The 19,230-nt window shown below is 44.4% G+C and overlaps 1 protein-coding gene across 1 annotated transcript; it reads right to left on the bottom strand.

Moving 5' to 3' along the window:
• Positions 1–5,570: 5,570 nt before the first annotated feature.
• Positions 5,571–19,023, bottom strand: RAB19 (RAB19, member RAS oncogene family). Its single transcript, XM_081286850.1, has 4 exons — positions 18,943–19,023; positions 16,779–17,002; positions 13,541–13,724; positions 5,571–6,544 (listed from the first exon to the last, which is right to left on the bottom strand). Exons 2-4 carry the CDS (start codon positions 16,977–16,979, stop codon positions 6,276–6,278), a joined length of 654 nt encoding a protein of 217 aa, XP_081142976.1. The 5' UTR covers positions 16,980–17,002; positions 18,943–19,023; the 3' UTR covers positions 5,571–6,275.
• Positions 19,024–19,230: the final 207 nt, after the last annotated feature.

Genomic DNA, 19,230 nt, shown 5'->3' with positions numbered 1-19,230 from the left:
GGTAGGAACATTTGAAAGAACACACATGGAAGATAAGTGGCACACCATCAGTGCAGGATTGGCAGTTGACTCCCAAGGGCTTGGTGTGAGCATGAGCTTCCTGTCCCTGCATAGATACAGTATTTTTAGCCTTAGTGGACAAACTTGGTTTAGTGGTTTCAGCCTCATGTGGCAGTTAGATCTTAAAGGGCAAAGCAGTGTGTTGGAGATAGTTGCTGTAGCAGCACTAGCTCTGTCTATATGCTAGAGGAATGGGGTCAGCCATAGTGGATAAATGACTGGTTATCCCATGTATCAACACAGACTGGGTATTGGGTGCACAGTTTTATTTAATGTTTCATGGTGTAGCCTTTCCAGTCCAGGCACTTTTGGAAAAACTTTTGTCCTCTGTTTGAGGGGTTCTGTTGTCAGGTTTTTGTGTTTGTTTTTGTGGGTATTGCCTCTTTCCACCCCTGAGCTTTGCAGGTAGATGGAAGTCATTCAAAACTATGTTCTAAGGTGTTTATTGTAGTGGAGTGATTGGTTTGCGGTAATAAGTCACACTTTTTTTCCACTAAAGGGGAGGGCATGGTAATCCACAAGACAAGCTGAAGTTAAGTTGTTAGAAGAATTCCTTGATGGGAAAGTTTACCTTTGCATTTTGTTGCTTTGTTTCCTGAAAATAACTTGGGAGATGCTCCTGATTTGTCCATCTACTCCTTTGGTTCCTTGGATCCCACTCATTCTTTCACTTTAAGAAAAAACAAGTAATTGTTGCAGAGGTCTCTGTATTTTGCAGCTGCCCTTTTGTAAGAAGCACTTTTCCCAAATAAAACAATTTAAAAAAAAGTTGGCTGTTTTGTGTAATGAGCTATTTCAAAACATGCAGGTATCAGAAAATAATATGTTCCTTTCATTGACTCTCTCATCTGTTCCTCAGCCACATTTCTGTGGGTATAGATTCACTGAGAAAGTGACACCTTCTTAAGTCATCTAGCCTGCTGAGAAATGTTTGGGAGACACAGGGGAAGCTTACTGGCTGGCACCATCCAGTTATTCTCCTGTGGTAGAATCTGCAGAACTGACTGACTCTAGGCTGCCTTGGTCAGCAAAAGGCACTGTGGCTTTCCTGGTACCCTGTGCTTGTAGTGGAGCCTGCTTCATTTCCCAAGTAAGTCGTTTATAAGTCACCACATGATTGGTTTTTGGTTTTGTTTTTGTTTTGTACCAGGGATTGAATTTGGCCACTGAGGGAGCACTTGGCCACTGAGCCACATCCCCAACCCTATTTTGAATTTTTATTTAGAGACAGGGATCTCACTGAGTTGCTTAGTGCCTTGCCATTGCTGAGGCTGGCTTTGAACTCGTGATCCTCCCGCCTCAGCCTCCCGAGCTACTGGGATTACAGGCGTGCACCCCTGCACCCAGCTCATAATTGACATTTTGAAAGAATATTTTTCTTCATAATTACTTTGTGAGTTTATTTTTTTCTTTTTTCTTTTTTTTTTCAGGACTAAGGATCAAACTCGGGGCTTTGAGCATACTAGGCAGCAAGTGCTCTGCTACTGAGCTAAACTCCCCAACCCCTGTGAAGGTTTTTTTTTTTAAATGAATTAAAGCCAGATGTGGTGGATACACACTTGTAATCCCAAGCAACCTCGAAGGCTGAAGCAGGAGGATCACAAGTTCAAGGCCAGCCTCTGCAACTAAGGGATCCTGTCTCAAAAAATAAAAATGGCCTGGAGGTACAGCTCAGGTGTAGAGTGTGTGCTTAGTATGAGTGAGGCCTTTGGTTTCATTCCCAGGGCACAAAAAGAAAAGAAAAATGGAATGGAAACTATCCTTAAAAATACAGTCACATTTGCAGGGGGCTGGGCAGTGCTGGGGATAGGCCTCATGCCTGCTAGGCAAGTTTTCTACCACTGAGTTACACCCCCAGCCCAATTTATATTCTTATGTAAAAAATAGTACCTTCAAAAACTAGTTAAAAGGATTCATTGAGGGGTTGGGGATAATAGATCAGTTGGTTGAGTGCTTGTCTCATAACGCCCTGGGTTTGATCCCTAGCACCAAAGTAAGTTAATTAATTAATTTAGAAAAGGATTTATTGAATTAGTATGCTACAGTGCTGGGCACATACTAATTGCTCTATTGTTTTTGGGGTGAGGCATTTGAGATTTATCCTTGGCTATTTGAGTACAGTTATTAACTGTAGTCACCCTGCTGTGCAAAAACTTGATTCTTGCTGGGCACAGTGGCGCACCCCTGTAATCCCAGTGACTCAGTAAGCTGAGTCAGGAAGATTGCAAGTTCCAGGCCAGACTCAGCAACTTGAGGCCCTAAGCAATTTAGACTGTGTCTAAAAAGTTAAAAGGGTGCGTGGGCAGCTGGGTATACAGTTAAGTGATAAAACTCCTCCCCCTCCCCAAATCCAAAAAACTAGATTTGATTCCTCCTGTCTAACTGAAACTTTGTATCCTTTACTACATTATTACTTTTGGTACTGAACCCAGAGGTGCTTTTCTGTGCTATATTCATAGCCCTTTTAAATTTTTTTTTCCAGAAGTTGCTAAGGGCTCACATTTACACATATAAATGAGTTTGTGTTGTATTTGTCTTCCTGTGCCTTGCTTGTTTCTTTTAGTGTAAACTCTACCAGGTCCATCCATGCTGTTGCAAATGGCAGGATCTCATGAACCTTCCTTCTGAAAGAACCCTCAGAACTTGATATTTCCTGCCATGATTCTTTCATTGGCAGTTTGAGGGGTGGCACCAACCAGGGCCTTCTTAAGGCTGGGCATAGGCAGGGTTTCTTCCATGGGAAAATACTGCTGTCTCTAACAGAAGTTAAACAATTTTTTTTTTTTTTTCATTTTCAGGTAACATGAGTTTTTCAAGAATTCCTTTGTGTTATATTTGTGCCAAGGTATGGAAAAGAAAAGGGTTTTATTCTCAAGGGACTAGTAGAACATGAGGGAAAATGTACCCCTTTTCCCCTGGGTGGTGTAACCTAAAATATCAAGTATGTCTAGGGACCAGGGTTCAGCTCTGGCCCCCTTCTCTGATGTCTGATGGGCAATCGTGAAGATGATTTCACATTGAATTTGTCTTGCTTTATACTTTTTTTTTTCCTTAGAGTGAGAGAGGAGAGAGAGACAGAATTTTTAATATTTATTTTTTAGTTCTTGGCGGACACAACATCTTTGTTGGTATGTGGTGCTGAGGATCGAACCCGGGCTGCACGCATGCCAGACGAGCGCGCTACCACTTGAGCCACATCCCCAGCCCTTGCTTTATACTTTCAAAAGATTTTCACAGCCATCCCCTTTTTTGTGCCACATGAGAGTTTGAGAGTTCATGGTCTAGAGTGCAGTTTAGTGGCAGAGCACATGCTTAGCATGCATGTGCTCAGTCCCCAGCACTGCAAAATTCAAAAACAAAAAACAGTGAAGCAACCACATCGAATCCACAGCAAATGGAATCCAAAGAGGATCAAGGACAGCTGTGGCTCAAGCCCAGGGCTGGGGTCACCTGCTCAGCATAATCGCCATTTACCAGGCTGGGTGAGTCCTGAAGGGTGGAACAGAGCTGCCAAGAGCTGTCTGAGCTTCTAGACTGAACACGGGTGGGGCAGGGCATGTGCACACCAATGTATACACCTGAGCACAGGAGGCCCCTGTTGGCCACTGACTGAGGAAGACAGTCTTTTAACTGGGTAGAAAGAATTTGGCAGTGGATGGGGGCTGAGGTAACTCACAGACCTTTAATACAAATTCTTACTTTTCTCTGGAAACTGGGAGTTTAGTTTGGCAGGTGTTCTCAAAGCTTCCCCTTTGTGAACAAAGGTGGAGGAGGGAATGAGGTCATGTGGGGGCTGGGGTCGTGGCTCAGTGGTAGAGCGCTTGCCTTGCATGTGTGAGGCACTGGGTTTGAAATAAATAAAACAAAGGTCGGTCAACAGCCAAAAAAATGAGGTCCAGAACCTCTGTGGGATTTAGCATAACTGCTCAGGTGCTTAAGTGGGGTGTGGAGCCCTCCCATCACCCAAGACCGGATGTGAAGGATGCCTGTGGATATATGTCTCCCAGGAAGTCCCAGGCTGGAAGGACAGCTGTTCTAGAGGGGGGCTTCAGGGGTTCCTAGAAGACTGCTCTTTCCCCCGATGTCTTTAACTTCCAAGGAGCTGAAAGTACTGGCTGAAGGCCCAATTCAGGGGCACTTGTCCACTGAGCCAGGTCCCCAGCCTCACTGAGTTGCTTAACAGCTTGCTTTTGCTGAGGCTGGCTTTGAACTCCTGTCTCTGTCTCCTAAGCTGCTGTGTACACCTGCACAATTCAGGGGTTTATCTCTGGGTTTGTGTGATTATGCAAATCTGCAAATGCCTCAGATCACTGGGACCTCAGGCTGTCACACTGGCCTATGGAGGAAAGCTTCTATAGAGACTGGGGTCCCAGCTGTGTTCCACAGCAGCTGGCAACCAGAGGCACCTTTGACAAGGCATTCATTTTGGGACACATACTGAACAGGTTGGCTGAACTAGGAATGGAGGTGCTCAACGGGAGGAGTGAAGACTTGCAAGACACAAAGTTAAAAGGAAAAGTGCTTGGTGTTTTGGAAGGCAGAGCAGGGGGAAGGCACTGCCCTTCATCTTGGGGTATTTAGTATGTTGGTGAATCCTGAAGGTCAGAATTTAAGATTGAACCCTTAGGGACCAGGAAATGTCTAAGGGAGCTAGAGGACACCTTGGGGGCTGCAGTGGGCTGGTGGGAGGAAGAAAGGTGGCCTTAAAAGACTGACTTCTGGGCTGAGAGTGAGCTGGGTGGTATTTGGGGGTGCATGCTGCTCCACCACCATCTGTACTGAAAGGTTTAACCTTTTAAACATGAAGCTGAGATACTCAGAGCAGAGCAGGGAAAGGGAGGGATGGCCAGCGACTTCTGGGAGAAAGGATATGGGGACGTCCCAGGTTAAGTGCAGCATCCCGCAGTTTGGTACATCTTCTCTGTAGCACTGAGTTAAAACCAAGAGTGTGTTCCTTTCCGGTGCCTTCTCATCATTTCTGACCCTCACAGGCGACTCTGCAACTGACAGCTGCAGTCATCAGCAGAGACAGGTGCCTCTGCCAGGTGAATAGCCATTGCTCACTGGGGTCTCAGACACTTGAGGTCGAGGGGCCCTGGCCTACTGCCTGCTCTGGAATCCCCTGCTGCCTGGATCCTGCCTGGCCAACCTTATGTGTTTAGTTCTGAAAGCAAGGACCTATTCCCCCACCAGCTCCAAGGATCTAGCTGCTCCCGGATCACATCTTTTTTTTTTTTTTTTTTTTTTTATTTATTTTAGTTCTTGGCAGGCGAACACAACATCTTTGTTTGTATGTGGTGCTGAGGTTCGAACCTGGGCCGCACGCATGCCAGGCGAGCACGCTACCACTTGAGCCACATCCCCAGCCCTCCCGGACCACATCTTAGAGAAGAAGTGATACAACACTAGTTTTATAATCCTCTATGAGCCAATTTAATTTCAATTCAGAATTGGTTTTTCTTTTAATATATATTTTTTTAGTTGTCAATGGACCTTTATTTTCTTTATTGATATGCAGTGCTGAGAATCTAGTCCCTCACACATGCTAGGGCAAGCGCTCTGCCACTGAGCCACAGCCCAGCCCAGCCCCAGAATTGATTTCTGATCCAGTAGATGTTTTAGAAATTCTAGGCATCCCTCATATCCTTATGGTCGAAAAAGTGCCCCATCAGCCCAACCCAAACCAAGTGGGACTCGATTCCATCTCCCTCAGGTGGGTGGTACCTGGCAGTTCTGCAAGACACTGTTGCTTGTGTTTAGGTAACAGGACTTGCTCCCCAGTGCAGACAGGTGTGAATGTTGGGGGAACATGACAACAGCATTTTGGTTTTTTCATGGCAGGCTTTTTCCCATTTCCCTGCCCGAGCTGTAGAATGTTCCAAACATCCTCTCCCGTTTTTCCTTCACTATCTTCAAGTTGAGAAGCGAAAACCAGGGGAAAGCAGTTGACCTGGTGGGATGGGGGTGGGGCAGAAAAGAAGGGAAATGCAAACCTTGACCTTTCCCTGTATAAGTTCAAGTTTTACTAGGAGTTAAGAAAGATGATGCTGTTCCCTTTCCTTGGAGTCTGCGGTGTGAGTCAAGGCAGAAGTGCTGTTCCTTCAGGCTGGAGGGATCAGGGGTCAGTGGCAAGGCTGCATTTGTCCTGCCGTGCTACACAGGGGACCCTGGGTATCTGACTGCCTCTGCTTTCCAAATTGGCCTCACCTGCGTATTCAGCAGGTGCAGTGGCTCTTCTCACTCGGACCCTGGGCTATAAGAACTGGACTGGAGTCTGTGGGCAGACTGTGCAGGCCGCCCTCCCCATACAGGTGCAGGCTGTTGCGGGCGATCAGCTCCTTGGCCATCAGCACGAAGACTTCATCTATGTTCTTGGACTCCTTGGCGGATGTCTCCAAAACTGCCAGGAGGCCGTACTTCTCAGCCAGTGTGCAGGCGTCCTCAAACAGGACGTGCCGCTTTTCCCACAAGTCACATTTGTTTCCTGAAAGTGAAAGAGAAGCCGACATTCCACTGAGAATCTCACCTGTCTCCCTACGGCCTCACAAGAGGTAGCAAGTGCTCTACCATGAAGCTATGTCCGCAGTCCTCCAAGTGAGCTTTAAAAAGAACATTTGACTTCAGCAATTGCACACCCATTCACAAATTGCTAACTGAGGGCGAATGTACTTCGGGTGAAACCACAGGTGGGTGCAAGTGGAGCCACTCTCTCCACATGGTGTGGTAGTGGTGGCATACCCTGTATTCCCAGTGACTCTGGAGCCAAAGTAGGAGGATTGCAAATTCAAAACCTGCCTAAGCAACTTAGTGAGACTGTCTCAAAAAAGATAAGAAGGGCTGGGGATATGGCTCAGTGGTTAAGCCCCCCAAGATTCAATCCCCTGTACCAAAAAAAAAAAAAAAAAAAGGCCGGTGGGCACGGGCAGGAGAAGTGTGTATTACTGGCTGGAATAGGTGGAGCTGTCACTCCTCTCTGACAAGGAACAAAATGAACCAGAGTGCCTCTCAGACCAACCTCCTCCTTCAAATCTTGATCCTCTTCACTCATTTTCCCCCAAACTACAAAGTGTTGGATGCTGTGAGGTGGGCCCCATCTGGTTGGGGAGATGGTGATTTGTTGGGTTGGAGGTGCACACTGAAGGACTTTTTAAGCTATAACTTTACATACAATAGCATGAACAACCTTTTAGCATACAGTTCAGAGTTTTGTTAGACTCCATCCGCCTCTGTAAGCACCAGCGCCTGCAGGATGTGGAGCATTTACCTTACCCAAGGGAGTTCCATGACAGGCTTTGGGAGTGAGACTGAGGATGGCCCATAGAAGGAAAAATACCCTGGCTCTTCTCTTCAATGCATATGCTATCAAATTATCTGAATGTGGAATGTGGAAGTAAAATTGTTTTCCCAGAGGATTTATTCCACTAGACATCAAGATTTATCACAGCTGTGCTGGGCTTGTGGCTCAGTGGCAGAGCACTTGCCTAGCATATGTGAGGCACTGGGTTTAAGCCTCAGCACCACAAAAAAATAAAGGTATTGTGTCCAAAATCACAAGTTCCAGGCCAACCTGGGTGACTTAGTGAAACCCCATATCAAAATAAAAAGGGCTGGGGATGTAGCTCAGTGGTAGAGTGCCCATGGGTTCAACTTCCAGTACCACAAAGAAAGAAAAAAGATTTATTACAATATTATTATTTTTTATCTAAATAAAATATAAAACAGGGCTGGGGTGTGGCTCAGTGACAGAGCACTTGCCTAAAATGTGTGAAGCTTTGAATTCAATTGCCAGCATGCCATAAGAATAATAAGAGATACAGGCTCAATGCAATTCCAATCAAATCTCAATGGCATTTCTCATAGAAATAGAAAAAGCAATCATGAAATTCATCTGGAGGGGCTGGGGATGTGGCTCAAGCAGTAGCGCGCTCGCCTGGCATGCGTGAGGCCCGGGTTTGATCCTCAGCACCACATACAAACAAAGATGTGTCTGCTGAAAACTAAAAAAAAAATTTAAAAATAAAATTAAATAAAAATTCTCTCTCCCTCTCCTCTTTCTTAAAAAAAAATCATCTGGAAAAATAAGAGACCCCCAGAATAGCTAAAGCAATTCAAAGCAGGAAGAGTGAAACAGGTGGTATCACTATACCAGACCTTACACTATACTACAGAGCAATAGTAACAAAAACAGTATGGTACTGGCACCAAAACAGGTTAGTAGACCAGTGGTACTAAATAGAGGACACAGAGACTAACCCACAAAATTACAACTACCTTATATTAGACAAAGGTGCCAAAACCATGCACTGAAGAAAGGATAGCATCTTCAATAAATGGTGCTGGGAAAACTGGAAATCCAGATGCAACAAAATGAAATTGAATCCCTATCTCTCACCATGCACAAAAGTTAACTCAAAATGGATCAAGACTCTAGGGATTAAACCAGAGACTCTGCATCTAATAGAAGAAAAAGTAGGCCCTAATCTCCATCTCGTGGGGCTAGGCTCCAAATTCCTTAATAAGACGCCTATAGCACAAGAATTAACAAAAGGGATGGATTCAAACTAAAAAGTTTTTTTCTCAGCAAGAGAAATAATATGTGAGGTGAATAAGGAGCCTACAAATTTTTACCCCTCACACATCAAATAGAGCTCTAATCTCTATAAAGATATACAAAGAACTCAAAAAGCTAAACACCAAAAAAAAAAAAAACTCAATCAACAAATGGGCCAAGGACCTGAACAGACACTTCTCAGAAGAGGATATACAATCAATCAACAAATATACAAAAAAAATGCTCATCATCTCTAGCAATCAAATAATTGCAAATTAAAACTACTCTAAGATACCATCTCACTCCAGTAAGAATGGCAGCCATGATGAAGACAAACAACAACAAGTGTTGGTGAGGATATGGGAAAAAAGGTACACTTATACATTGCTGGTGGGACTGCAAATTGGTGCAGTCAATTTGGAAAGTAGTATGGAGATTCCTTGGAAAGCTGGGAATGGAACCACCATTTGACCCAGCTATTCCTCTATACCCAAAGGACCTAAAAACAGCATACTACAGGGACACAGTCACATCAGTTTATAGCAGCACAATTCAAATAGCTAAACTGTGGAGCCAACCTAGATGCCTTTCAATGGATGAATGGATTTAAAACATGTGGCATGTATACACAATGGAATATTACTCAGCACTAAAAAATAATAAGATCATGGCATTTGCAGGGAAATGGATGGCATTAGAGCAGATTATGCTAAGTGAAGTTAGCCAATCCCAAAAAAACAAAAGCCGAATGTCTTCTCTGATATAAGGGGAGTGACTCAAAATAGGGTAGGGAAGAAGACTACCTCTACATAGGGAAGAGGGGTGGGAAAGAAATGGAAGGAGAAGGGGAATTGCAAAACACATGTATGAAGATGTGAGGACAAGAAAAAGAAAAAAGCATTACCTTAGATTAGGTAGAGAGAAGTAATGGGAGGGGAGGGGAGGGGATGGGATGGGATGAGGGGATAGGAAGGATAGTAGAATGACACAGACATTATTATTACTGTGTGTATATATGTGACTGCATGACCAATGTGATTCTGCAACCTGTACACTCAGAAAAATGAGAAATTATATCCCATCTTATTCAAATGTATGATATGTCAAGGTCAGTGTACTGTCATGTGTAACTAATTAAACAAACAAAAAAATTAGAGAGATAGATTGGCTTTTTTCACTCAACATAATTTTGTTTTTTTGTTTGTTTTTGTTTTTTTGGTACCAGGGATTGAATTCAGGAGCACTGGACCACTGAGCCACATCCCCAGCCCTGTTTTATATTTTATTTAGAGACAAGGTCTCACTGAGTTGCTTATTGCCTTGCTTTTGCTGAGGCTGGTTTTGAACTCGCGATCCTGCCTCAGCCTTCCAAGCTGCTGGAATTACAGGTGTGCACCACCATGCCCAGCAGCATAATTCCTTTGAGATCCATCTAGGTTGTTGCATGCATTGGTAGTTCATTTGCCCATTTTCAATGTAATAGTAATAGTTTTTATTGCTTAGTAGTATTACAAACACAAACTGTTTCATCATCTATTTATTTTAGTTGCTTTTGTTTTTTATTTTGTATTTTGGAAGTTTGTTTTATTGTTTGTTTGTTTTTGTACCAGGGATTAAACTCAGGGCTCATGCTCACTTAACCACTGAGCCACATCCACAGCCTTTGTGTGTGTGTGTATGTGGTGCTGGAGTTTGAACCCAGGGCCTTGTGCATGCGAGGCAAACATGCTACCAACTATATCCCCAGCCCTCACATCTTTTTTTTTTTTTTTTTTTTTGTATTTTATTTAGAGACAGAGTCTCACTGAGTTGCTTAGTTGCCTCACTTTTGCTGAGGCTGGCTTTGAACTCGAGATACTCTTGCCTCATCCTCCCAAGCCTCAGGGGTTACATGCATGTGCCACTGCATTAGGCCTCCATAGACTTTTGAGGGGCACTTAAGATCCAACTGTTGCCTAGTATGTTGGTGCAAAGGATTATTATATAAATCATGCAAAAGAATAAATCACACCTGCATGCAACAAAGAGGATGAATCTCATGAACAATATTGAGGGGAAGACATTATGATTCTGATATAATTTTTTTTTTTTAAAGAGAGAGTGAGAGAGGGGAGAGAGAGAGAGGGAGAGAGAGAGAGAGAGAGAGAGAGAATTTTTAATATTTATTTTTTAGTTCTCGGCGGACACAACATCTTTGTTGGTATGTGGTGCTGAGGATCGAACCCGGGCCGCACGCATGCCAGGCGAGCGCGCTACCGCTTGAGCCACATCCCCAGCCCCGATTCTGATATAAATTTTATATTTTGATATAAAATTTAAAGGCAATAGCGAAACAAAACTGCCATATTTAGGGATATGGATTCAGGAAGTAAAATGATAAAGGGAAGCAATGGTTGTCATGAAAGTTACGTTTGCTCACCTTCTGGGGAGAAGAAAAGGGGAATAAGTGGGGGGGCATGAAGTCTAGCTGGGGGAGTCTGTCTGGCAATGTTCTCTTTCTACTAGGAAATAACACCCACCTTTTATTGAGTGATTAGCACTGAACTAAGTGATTTGTAACTGTTGACTATTAATCTTTCTTTTTAAATTTATTATAGATGGACAGAATGCTTTTATTTTATTTTTTTATTTTTATGTGGTGCTAAGGATCGAATCCAGTGCCTCACACATGCTAGGCAAGTGCTCTGCCACTGAGCTACAGCCCCAGCCTAATATAATCTTTTTAATGTAACAAAACCTTCAGAGCAGGTTCTTGAATGGGAGTTTTATAGCTGAGGAAGTAGAATTCAGAGTAAGAAGCCCAAGTTCCAACAGAGAGGACAGAGAGGGAAACTGAAACTCACATATGGTCCCAAAGTCCAGGCACAAAGGCATAGATGTGGCCTCAATCAGAGCTTTCAAGAGCCCTGACTGACTGGGTCTCATCAGCTGTTGGAGAATAGTCATAAAGGGACTGAGCCCACCAGATGCAGGTGTGCATCATCATGCCCAGCTCATTAAATTTTTATTTTATTTTATTTTTGTACTGGCAATTGAATCCAGGGTGCTTTACCACTAATTGACTTTCTCCAGCTCATATTATTATTAATTAAAAAAAAATTTTAGTTGTCAATAGACTTTTATTTATTTATATGTGGTGCTGAGAATCGAACCCAGTGCCTCACACATGCTAGGCAAGTGTTCTACCACTGAGCAACAATCCCAGCCCCAATTTTTGAGACAGGGTATCACTAAGTTGCTGAGGCTGGCCTCAAACTTGAGATCTTCCTGCCTCAGCCTCCTATTGGTTCATTAAATCTTTACAATACTACTAAGTCCTTTGTGTGTGTGTGTGTGTGTGTGTGTGTGTGTGTGTGATGCTAGGGATTGAACCAAGGCCTTGTGCATGCAAGGAAGCACTCTACCAACTGAGCTATATCCCCAACCCCACTACCAAGTCTCATCCTATCAATACTATTAGTCCTATCATATAGATGAGCATACCATATCTCAGAGATAACTCGCCACAGGGTTAGGATATACTAGACAGGTCCTGTACTAGCCATTACACCTGGTATGGTTAGCTCTTTCTCAGTCCCATAGCTAGCTATCTTTGCAAGTTTTAGCTGTGCTTTACACACGGTAACATGCATTTGAGTCACCCCAGGATCTTGTTAAGATGAAGATTGACTCAGCAGGTCTGGGGTAGAGCCTGAGATCTTCTTACCCTGAGATCAAACTCCCAAGTGATGCTGCTGGTACACAGACCAGACTTCTAGCCTAAACTTAAAACTTAGCAACCTAAAACTAAAACTTAGCAACCACTTGGTAAACAGTAGTATTTCTAGGAGGGAGGAAAAGCCAACTCGGCTTGCAATACTCAAGTAGCAGAGAAATGCTTTTCTAAATGTATAATAGGACTGCCCATATTTCAAAGCAGGAAGTTTTCATTGTGTAACTGAATTTTTCCTTAATTTTCATGATGGTTTGTTGTTAAGTTTGGTCTAGGATTTTTTTTTTTTGGGGGGGGAGGGTCGGGATTGAACTCAGAGGCTCCTTACCACTGAGCCACATCCCCAGCCCTTTTTATGTTTTTATTTTGAGATATGCTTAGGGCCTGGCTAAATTGCTGAGGTTGGTTTTGAACTTGTGATCCCCTGCCTGGGCCTCCTAAATTGCTGGGATTACAGGCTTGGGCACGTCTGGATAGTTTAGGGTCTTTTTTGGCGGGGGGGGGGGGGATCGGGGACTGAACTCAAGGGCCCTTGACCATTGAGCCACTTCTCTAGCCCTATTTTATATTTTATTTAGAGAGAGTCTCACTCAGTTGCTTAGTGCCTCGCTGTTGCTGAAGCTGGCTTTGAAATCCCAATCTTCCAGTCTCAGCCTCCGGAGCCGCTGGAATTACGGGCTTGCACCACCGCGCCCGGCTGTTTCAGGGTCTTAAAGAATATAGATAATCATTCAATGAAGTCATTCAACAGCGAGGCACATTCATCTGAGTGACGTCCTGGGGATTTGGAACCACCTGTCTGTTAACTTCAGACTCCAGTCGTACTACCTGTGCAGTCCACACAGCACCTGTGCACGGGGTGTGCTGGGGCCTCTCCGCCCACCCCAGATCCACCCAATGAGAGCTCGGGGGAGGGGGTGGCGAAATCTGTCCCGCGCCCGCCCCTGCTGGAGCCGGAGCCCGAGATGGTGCGCACCGCAGGCGTGAGCTCTGGCGCTGAGCCGCGTCCCCAGCCTAGAAATCTGTACCTTTAACAAGTTCGCACCACCCCACTCTCATGCTCAAATGAATCTATTGGGAAGTTCTGGGCAAGGTAGTTTTTAGGTCCCGTCCATCGCTGTCACGACCCACCGCCTGCCCCGGAAAACTCGCGACACGCTGGGCGCCCGCAGAGGGGGCTGGTCTAGAAAACAGCGAGCCTCCGGGGGAACGCCTACCGATCAGCATGATGACCAAGTTAGCCGCTCCGTACTTCTCTATCTCGTGAATCCAGTGGGGGACAGACTCGAACGTGGACGGCCGCGTGAGGTCGTAGGCGATGATGGCTGCGTGGGCGCTGCGGTAGTAGCTCTGGGTGATGGTGCGGAAGCGCTCCTGGCCCGCGGTGTCCCACACCTGCATCTGCAGAAGGACAGAAGAAGGGCCTTCAGGCGTCCGGCCACGCGCGACCTCTTTCCCCAGAGTAACTCAACGCAGTGTCTTGGGTCTCACTCATTTTCCCTGCAGGGCTGGGCGGGGAATCTGTTTTAGTTGTTCCCAGGGTGACTTGGACCGAGGTGCTTTCAGGACTGCATATCACCACCTACAGGATGCTTCCCTGAGAAGCAGAGCATTTGTTCTTTTGACTTCTCACCTCAATGTCCTTAGGTCCAGATTTTGGGGTTATCTTTTGAGCCTGCCCATTGATGGGGGATGGCATTGGTTGAACTTTTTGTAATGAATTAATTTAAATTATTATTATTATTTGGTACTGGGGATTGAATCTAAGGTGTTTTTCTTTTTTCTTTTTTTTTTTTTTTAAAGAGAGAGTGAGAGAGGGGAGAGAGAGAGAGAGAGAATTTTTAATATTTATTTTTTAGTTCTTGGCGGACACAACATCTTTGTTGGTATGTGGTGCTGAGGATCGAACCCGGGCCGCACGCATGCCAGGCGAGCGCGCTACCGCTTGAGCCACATCCCCAGCCCTTTCTTTTTCTTTTTTAACCACTGAACCACATCCCCAGCACCTCCCCCCCCCCCGTTTCTTTTTTAATTTGGAGGTCTCACTAAGTTGCTTTTTTAATTTGGAGGTCTCACTAAGTTGCTAAGACTTGCCTTGAACCTGTGATCCTCCTGCCTCAGCCTTCCCAGTTGCTGGGATTACAGTCATGCACCACCCTGACCAGCTATCTCTTTGGTATCATCTAGTAGCCAGACCATATTAACAATTTCCTGATGATTTCCAAAATATCCATCCCCTGGCCACCAGAGGTTGAATCCAGCATCCCCCACATGCTAGGCAAGTGCTCAGCACAGAGGTAAATCTCCAGCCCTTTTTATTTTTGAGATGAGGCTCCATAAATTGCCCAAGCTGGCCTCAAAGTTGTAATCTTATTCCCTCAGCCTCTCAAGTAGCTGGAATTAGAAGTTCAATTTTTTATTTTTATTTTTTCCTATACTAGGATTGAATTCAGGGATGCTCTACCACTGACATACATCCTTAGCTCACTGGTTATTTTTACTTTGAGACAAAGTCTTGCTAAATTTTGCAAGATGACCTTGAATTTGTGATCATTCTGTCTTAGCCTCTGGAATTGCTATGATTACAGGTTTGCACCACCATGTTCAGCCAATTTTTTTTTTGTGTGTGTATGTGTGTGTGTATGTGGTGCTAGGGATTGAACCCAGGGCCTGTGCATGCAAGGCAAGCACTCTACCAACTGAGCTATATCCCCAGCAGCCCAAATACCTTTTTACAATTGTTTTTATTTCATCAAGATCCCAAATAGGACTGGGGTTGTGGTTCAGTGGTAGAGAGCTTGCCACACATGTGTGAGGAACTGGGTTTGATCCTCAGCAACACATAAAATAAATAAATAAATAAAGATATTGTGTCCACCTACAACTAAAAAAAAATATTAAAAATAAAAAAGGGGCTGGGTTGTGGCTCAGTGGTAGAGCAGTTGGCTCGCATGTGTGAAGCACTGGGTTCGATTCTCAGCACCACATACAAATAAATGAATAAAATAAAGGTCTGTCAATGATTAAAAAATATTAAAAAAAATTAAAAAGATACCCAATAAACACCTGTAATACCAGTAGCTTGGGAGGCTGAGGCAGGAGGATTATGAGTTCAAAGCTAGCCTCAGTAATTTAGTAAGGCCCTAAGCAACACAGTGAGTCCCTGTCTCTAAATAAAATATAAAAAAGGGCTGGGGATGTGGCTCAGTGTGCTTGGGATCAATCCATAGTTTCAAAAACACAAAACAAAACAAAAAAAACAAAAACAAATAACCCTCAGCAATTTAGACCCTGTCTCCAAATAAAAAATAAAAAGAGCTGGGCATGGTGGCACATACCTATACTTCCAGTAGCTCCAGAGGCTGAGGCAAGAGGATCTTGAGTTCAAAGCCAGCCTCAGCAAAAATGAGGCACTAAGCAACTCAGTGAGACCTGTCTCTAAATAAAATACAAAATAGGCCTGGGATGTGGCTCAGTGGTTGAGTGTGCCTCTGAGTTCAATCCTTGATACCCCAAAATAAAGAATAAAAAGGACTGGGAATGAGGTTCAATGGTAAAGCACCCCTGGGTTCAATCTCCAGTATGGAAAAAAATCACAAATAAGATCCATTGACTACATTTCACTAACAGTTTTTTTTTTTTTTTTTTTTGGGGGGGGAACAGTACTGGGGATTGAACTATGGGAGGTTCTACCCCTTTTTAGTTTTTGAGAGGCCTAGGCTGGCCCTTAACTAGTGATCCTCTTGCCTCAGCCTCCTGAATCACTAGGATTATAGGCACATTTGGCAAAACATATTATCTTGCTCTGATTTTTTTTTTTTTTTTTTTTTTTTTTTTTTGCAGAGTGATAGGTACCAGGGATTGAACTCAGGGGCACTGGACCACTGAGCCACACCCCCAGCCCTGTTTTGTATTTTATTTAGAGACAGGGTCTCACTGAATTGCTTAGTGCCTTGCTTTTGCTGAGGCTGGCTTTGAACTCGTGAACCTCTTGCCTCAGCCTCCCAAGCCGCTGGATTACAGGTGTGTGCCACTGCACCCAGCTTGCTGTGATTTAAATTTATACTTTGACAGTGAGGATGGGCATCTATATTTTAATCTATGAACTAGTAGTTATAAAGCTTGGAAAATAGTAGGTTTGTCCAGTCTGTGAATTGGCCACTTTTTGTATTTGGTTGTTGGTCTTTTTTTCCTAGATATTTATCAGAGCTCTTTTCACATTAATAAAATTAGCAAATTGTCAGTCTCCTACTGCAAATATTTCCTTACAGTTTGTCCTGCATCTTTTGACTTTGCTTATGGTATTTTTTGAGTATGTGGATTTTTTTTTTTGCCCTTTCCTTTGTTTCATGCCTTAATTAAAAGGCTGATGTCCCCCATTCCAGGGGGATATGGATGAGCTTCATGTTGGGAACTCTGACTAAAGGAGGCAAAGCAACCCTGTGTTCCTCTCACCTTTACTTTCTTGCCGTCAATCTCCAGGGAGCGCACGGTGAAGTCCACCCCGATGGTGTTCTGCTGTGTCTCAGTGTAGACCCCAGATTTGAAATGCTGAACCACACATGTCTTCCCCACATTGGAATCCCCAATGAGGATAACCTTGAACAAATAGTCAAAGTTCTCATCTGCTGCCCTGGCTGAGCTGTAGAACTGCATGACTCTGATCACCTGGAATAGACCTAAGAAAAGAAGGGATTCAGCTTCTCTCTAGTGGGCACCCACCAGGCACCAGGCACTGGACACCCAGCAGAAGACAAGACAGAGGGCCATGGTGGCTTTCACAGCTCAAACATTCTCGTGGGCACGGGATGCTAATGATGGCAGTACCAGACTTCCCCACAAGTCCATACCTTCACCATGTGTTGACAGTGCTTTAGGGGTGCCCTCAGAATGACAAGGTACTGCTGTCATTCTCTGGTGGATGGAGAATGCCTGTTCTCCAGATCACAGCATTGAGGAAAGCCTAGTCCAGGAGACAAGGTGCCCCATGGGCCATCAGAGAGCAAGATGGCAGAGGAAGTGCCCCCAGGAGTGACTTCCCTGCCATTAATCAGGTGGAGGACATGTGTATGTCAGTTTCACTTTGGGGAGAAGCCTCCCAACTACCAGAGGACTTCCTGCCCAGGAAGCCTGAGACAGGACTGAGGAGATTTGACTGGGAGTTACTTCGGGGTCAGTTCAGGGAAGAATGATGTGGCCTATTTATTTATTCATTCATTTACTTTGGTATTGGGGATTGAATCCTGGGGCGCTTTACCTATGAATTACATTCCCAGCTCTTTTTATTTGTTATTTGAGACAGGGTATAGCTAAGTTGCTTAAGGACTTGCTAAATTGCCGAGGATGGCCTTGAATTTGGAATCCTCCTGTCTCAGTCGCCTGAGTCACTGGGATGACAGGTGTGTGCCACCATGCCCAGCTAATTTAGAAGTGTTTAATGGTAGTGTTTCCCCAAACTAACTGATTATCAGATTTACCTGGGAAGATAATTAAAACATATGTATTCCCAGAACCCATCCCAGATCCATTATATACACTTTAAAACTAAAAAAACAAAAACAGAACCATACACATACACACTCCCCAGATGAGTCTGATGACAAGCCAGGTTTGGGGAACACTCGTTAACACAAGCAATCACCTGAAACTTTATTCTCACCTTTAATATCGCTGTCACTACCTCCTGAAAATGACCCATTGGGCAGCTCTGACTTCTGCGGGGTTGAAACCCATTTCCTTGGATTTCAGTCTGTCAACCCCAGAGATACCTTTGCTGTGCCAAAACATGTCACATTCCTGTTCCACATGACAGCTCATTAAACACTTGTAGCAGAAAGCTATTCCCTCAAGGTAAACAGCCTTTAACTGTCCTTTACATGATACTGTGTTAGGTCTCCTCATCAGATATCTCATGAAAGTAAATGAAACCTTATCCTATTTGATGATAAAATTTGATGTGCTAAAAAAGTTCCTGCATTGACACCCTTCTTCATTTTCCCCTGATTCATTCTTTTCTCCAACGTTATGGAAAAACCAAGTCTAGCTAGGCACGTGGCGCATGCCTATAATCCCAGAGGGTTAAGAGGCTAAGGCAGGAGGATCACAAGTTCAAAGCCAGCCTCAGAAACTTAGTGAGACCCTGCCTCAACAGAAAAAAATAAAATGGGCTGGGGATGTGGCTCAGTGGTTGAGCACCCTGGGTTCAATCCAAAGTTACAAAAAAAAAAAAAAAAAAAAAGAAAATCCAAGTCTATATCATCACAAAAATATCCAGTCTGTATGTAAATATGTAAAACCCAGGGTTTTAAAGGAATCAAAAAGAGCCATATCTTTCTTGGATGCTTCAGATATCACATAAGGCTAAATGATCCAGTAGACAAAAGGCATACTCAAACCACTTTTTTTTTTATTTCCCTCTGACTTTTCAACTAAGAAAGCCATTCCACTTCCGGTCTCATCACTTGAATTTGAGCTGAAACCTTATTTTCATGTCCCTCCTTCCCTTTCCCCTGTAAGCCCCCAGGGTTTCCACCAAAGCCCTCTGCTCCACAAGGAGAAACCGAGCCACCCCTTAGCTCACATCCTGCACCTTTACCTTCCTGGCTCACCTGTGGCTTACCTGTCTCTCTCTCTCACCTGTGCTAGCCAGAGGTAATGAATGCTGTCTTCTCCTGGTTTCCTTTGCAGCCCTCGGTGCCCCTTCTTCCTCCTGCCTCGCTGCGTGGTGGGAACTGTAGTTCTGGCCCCAGGTATCAGGTTGTGTGGCCTGAGAAAGTGAAAGAAAAGCAAACACAGTCCCTCCTACCTGCCCCAAGCCACCTCAGCCACGGAGCCCCAGGCGAGGCGCTGGAGCACCGGGAGGCAGCTCCCCTCCAGCAACCGCGCTGCCCCTGCTCCTGTTGCTCAC

This window comes from Spermophilus citellus, assembly GCF_964194105.1.
Source record: "Spermophilus citellus genome assembly, chromosome: 3".
NCBI classification, from domain to species: Eukaryota; Metazoa; Chordata; class Mammalia; order Rodentia; family Sciuridae; genus Spermophilus; species Spermophilus citellus.
Note: the sequence above shows the minus strand (reverse complement) of the source record. Positions and strands in the feature narration are given on the sequence as shown.

Excerpts from the sequence above, each read along its gene's own strand:
- RAB19 (XM_081286850.1), bottom strand. The coding sequence starts at position 16,979 with ATGCAGTTCTACAGCTCAGCCAGGGCAGCAGATGAGAACTTTGACTAT. Across the intron at positions 13,725-16,778 it reads TTGACGGCAAGAAAGTAAAG|ATGCAGGTGTGGGACACCGC; the intron begins GTGAGAGGAACA and ends GTCCTTCTGCAG. Across the intron at positions 6,545-13,540 it reads CTTGGTCATCATGCTGATCG|GAAACAAATGTGACTTGTGG; the intron begins GTAGGCGTTCCC and ends TTTCACTTTCAG.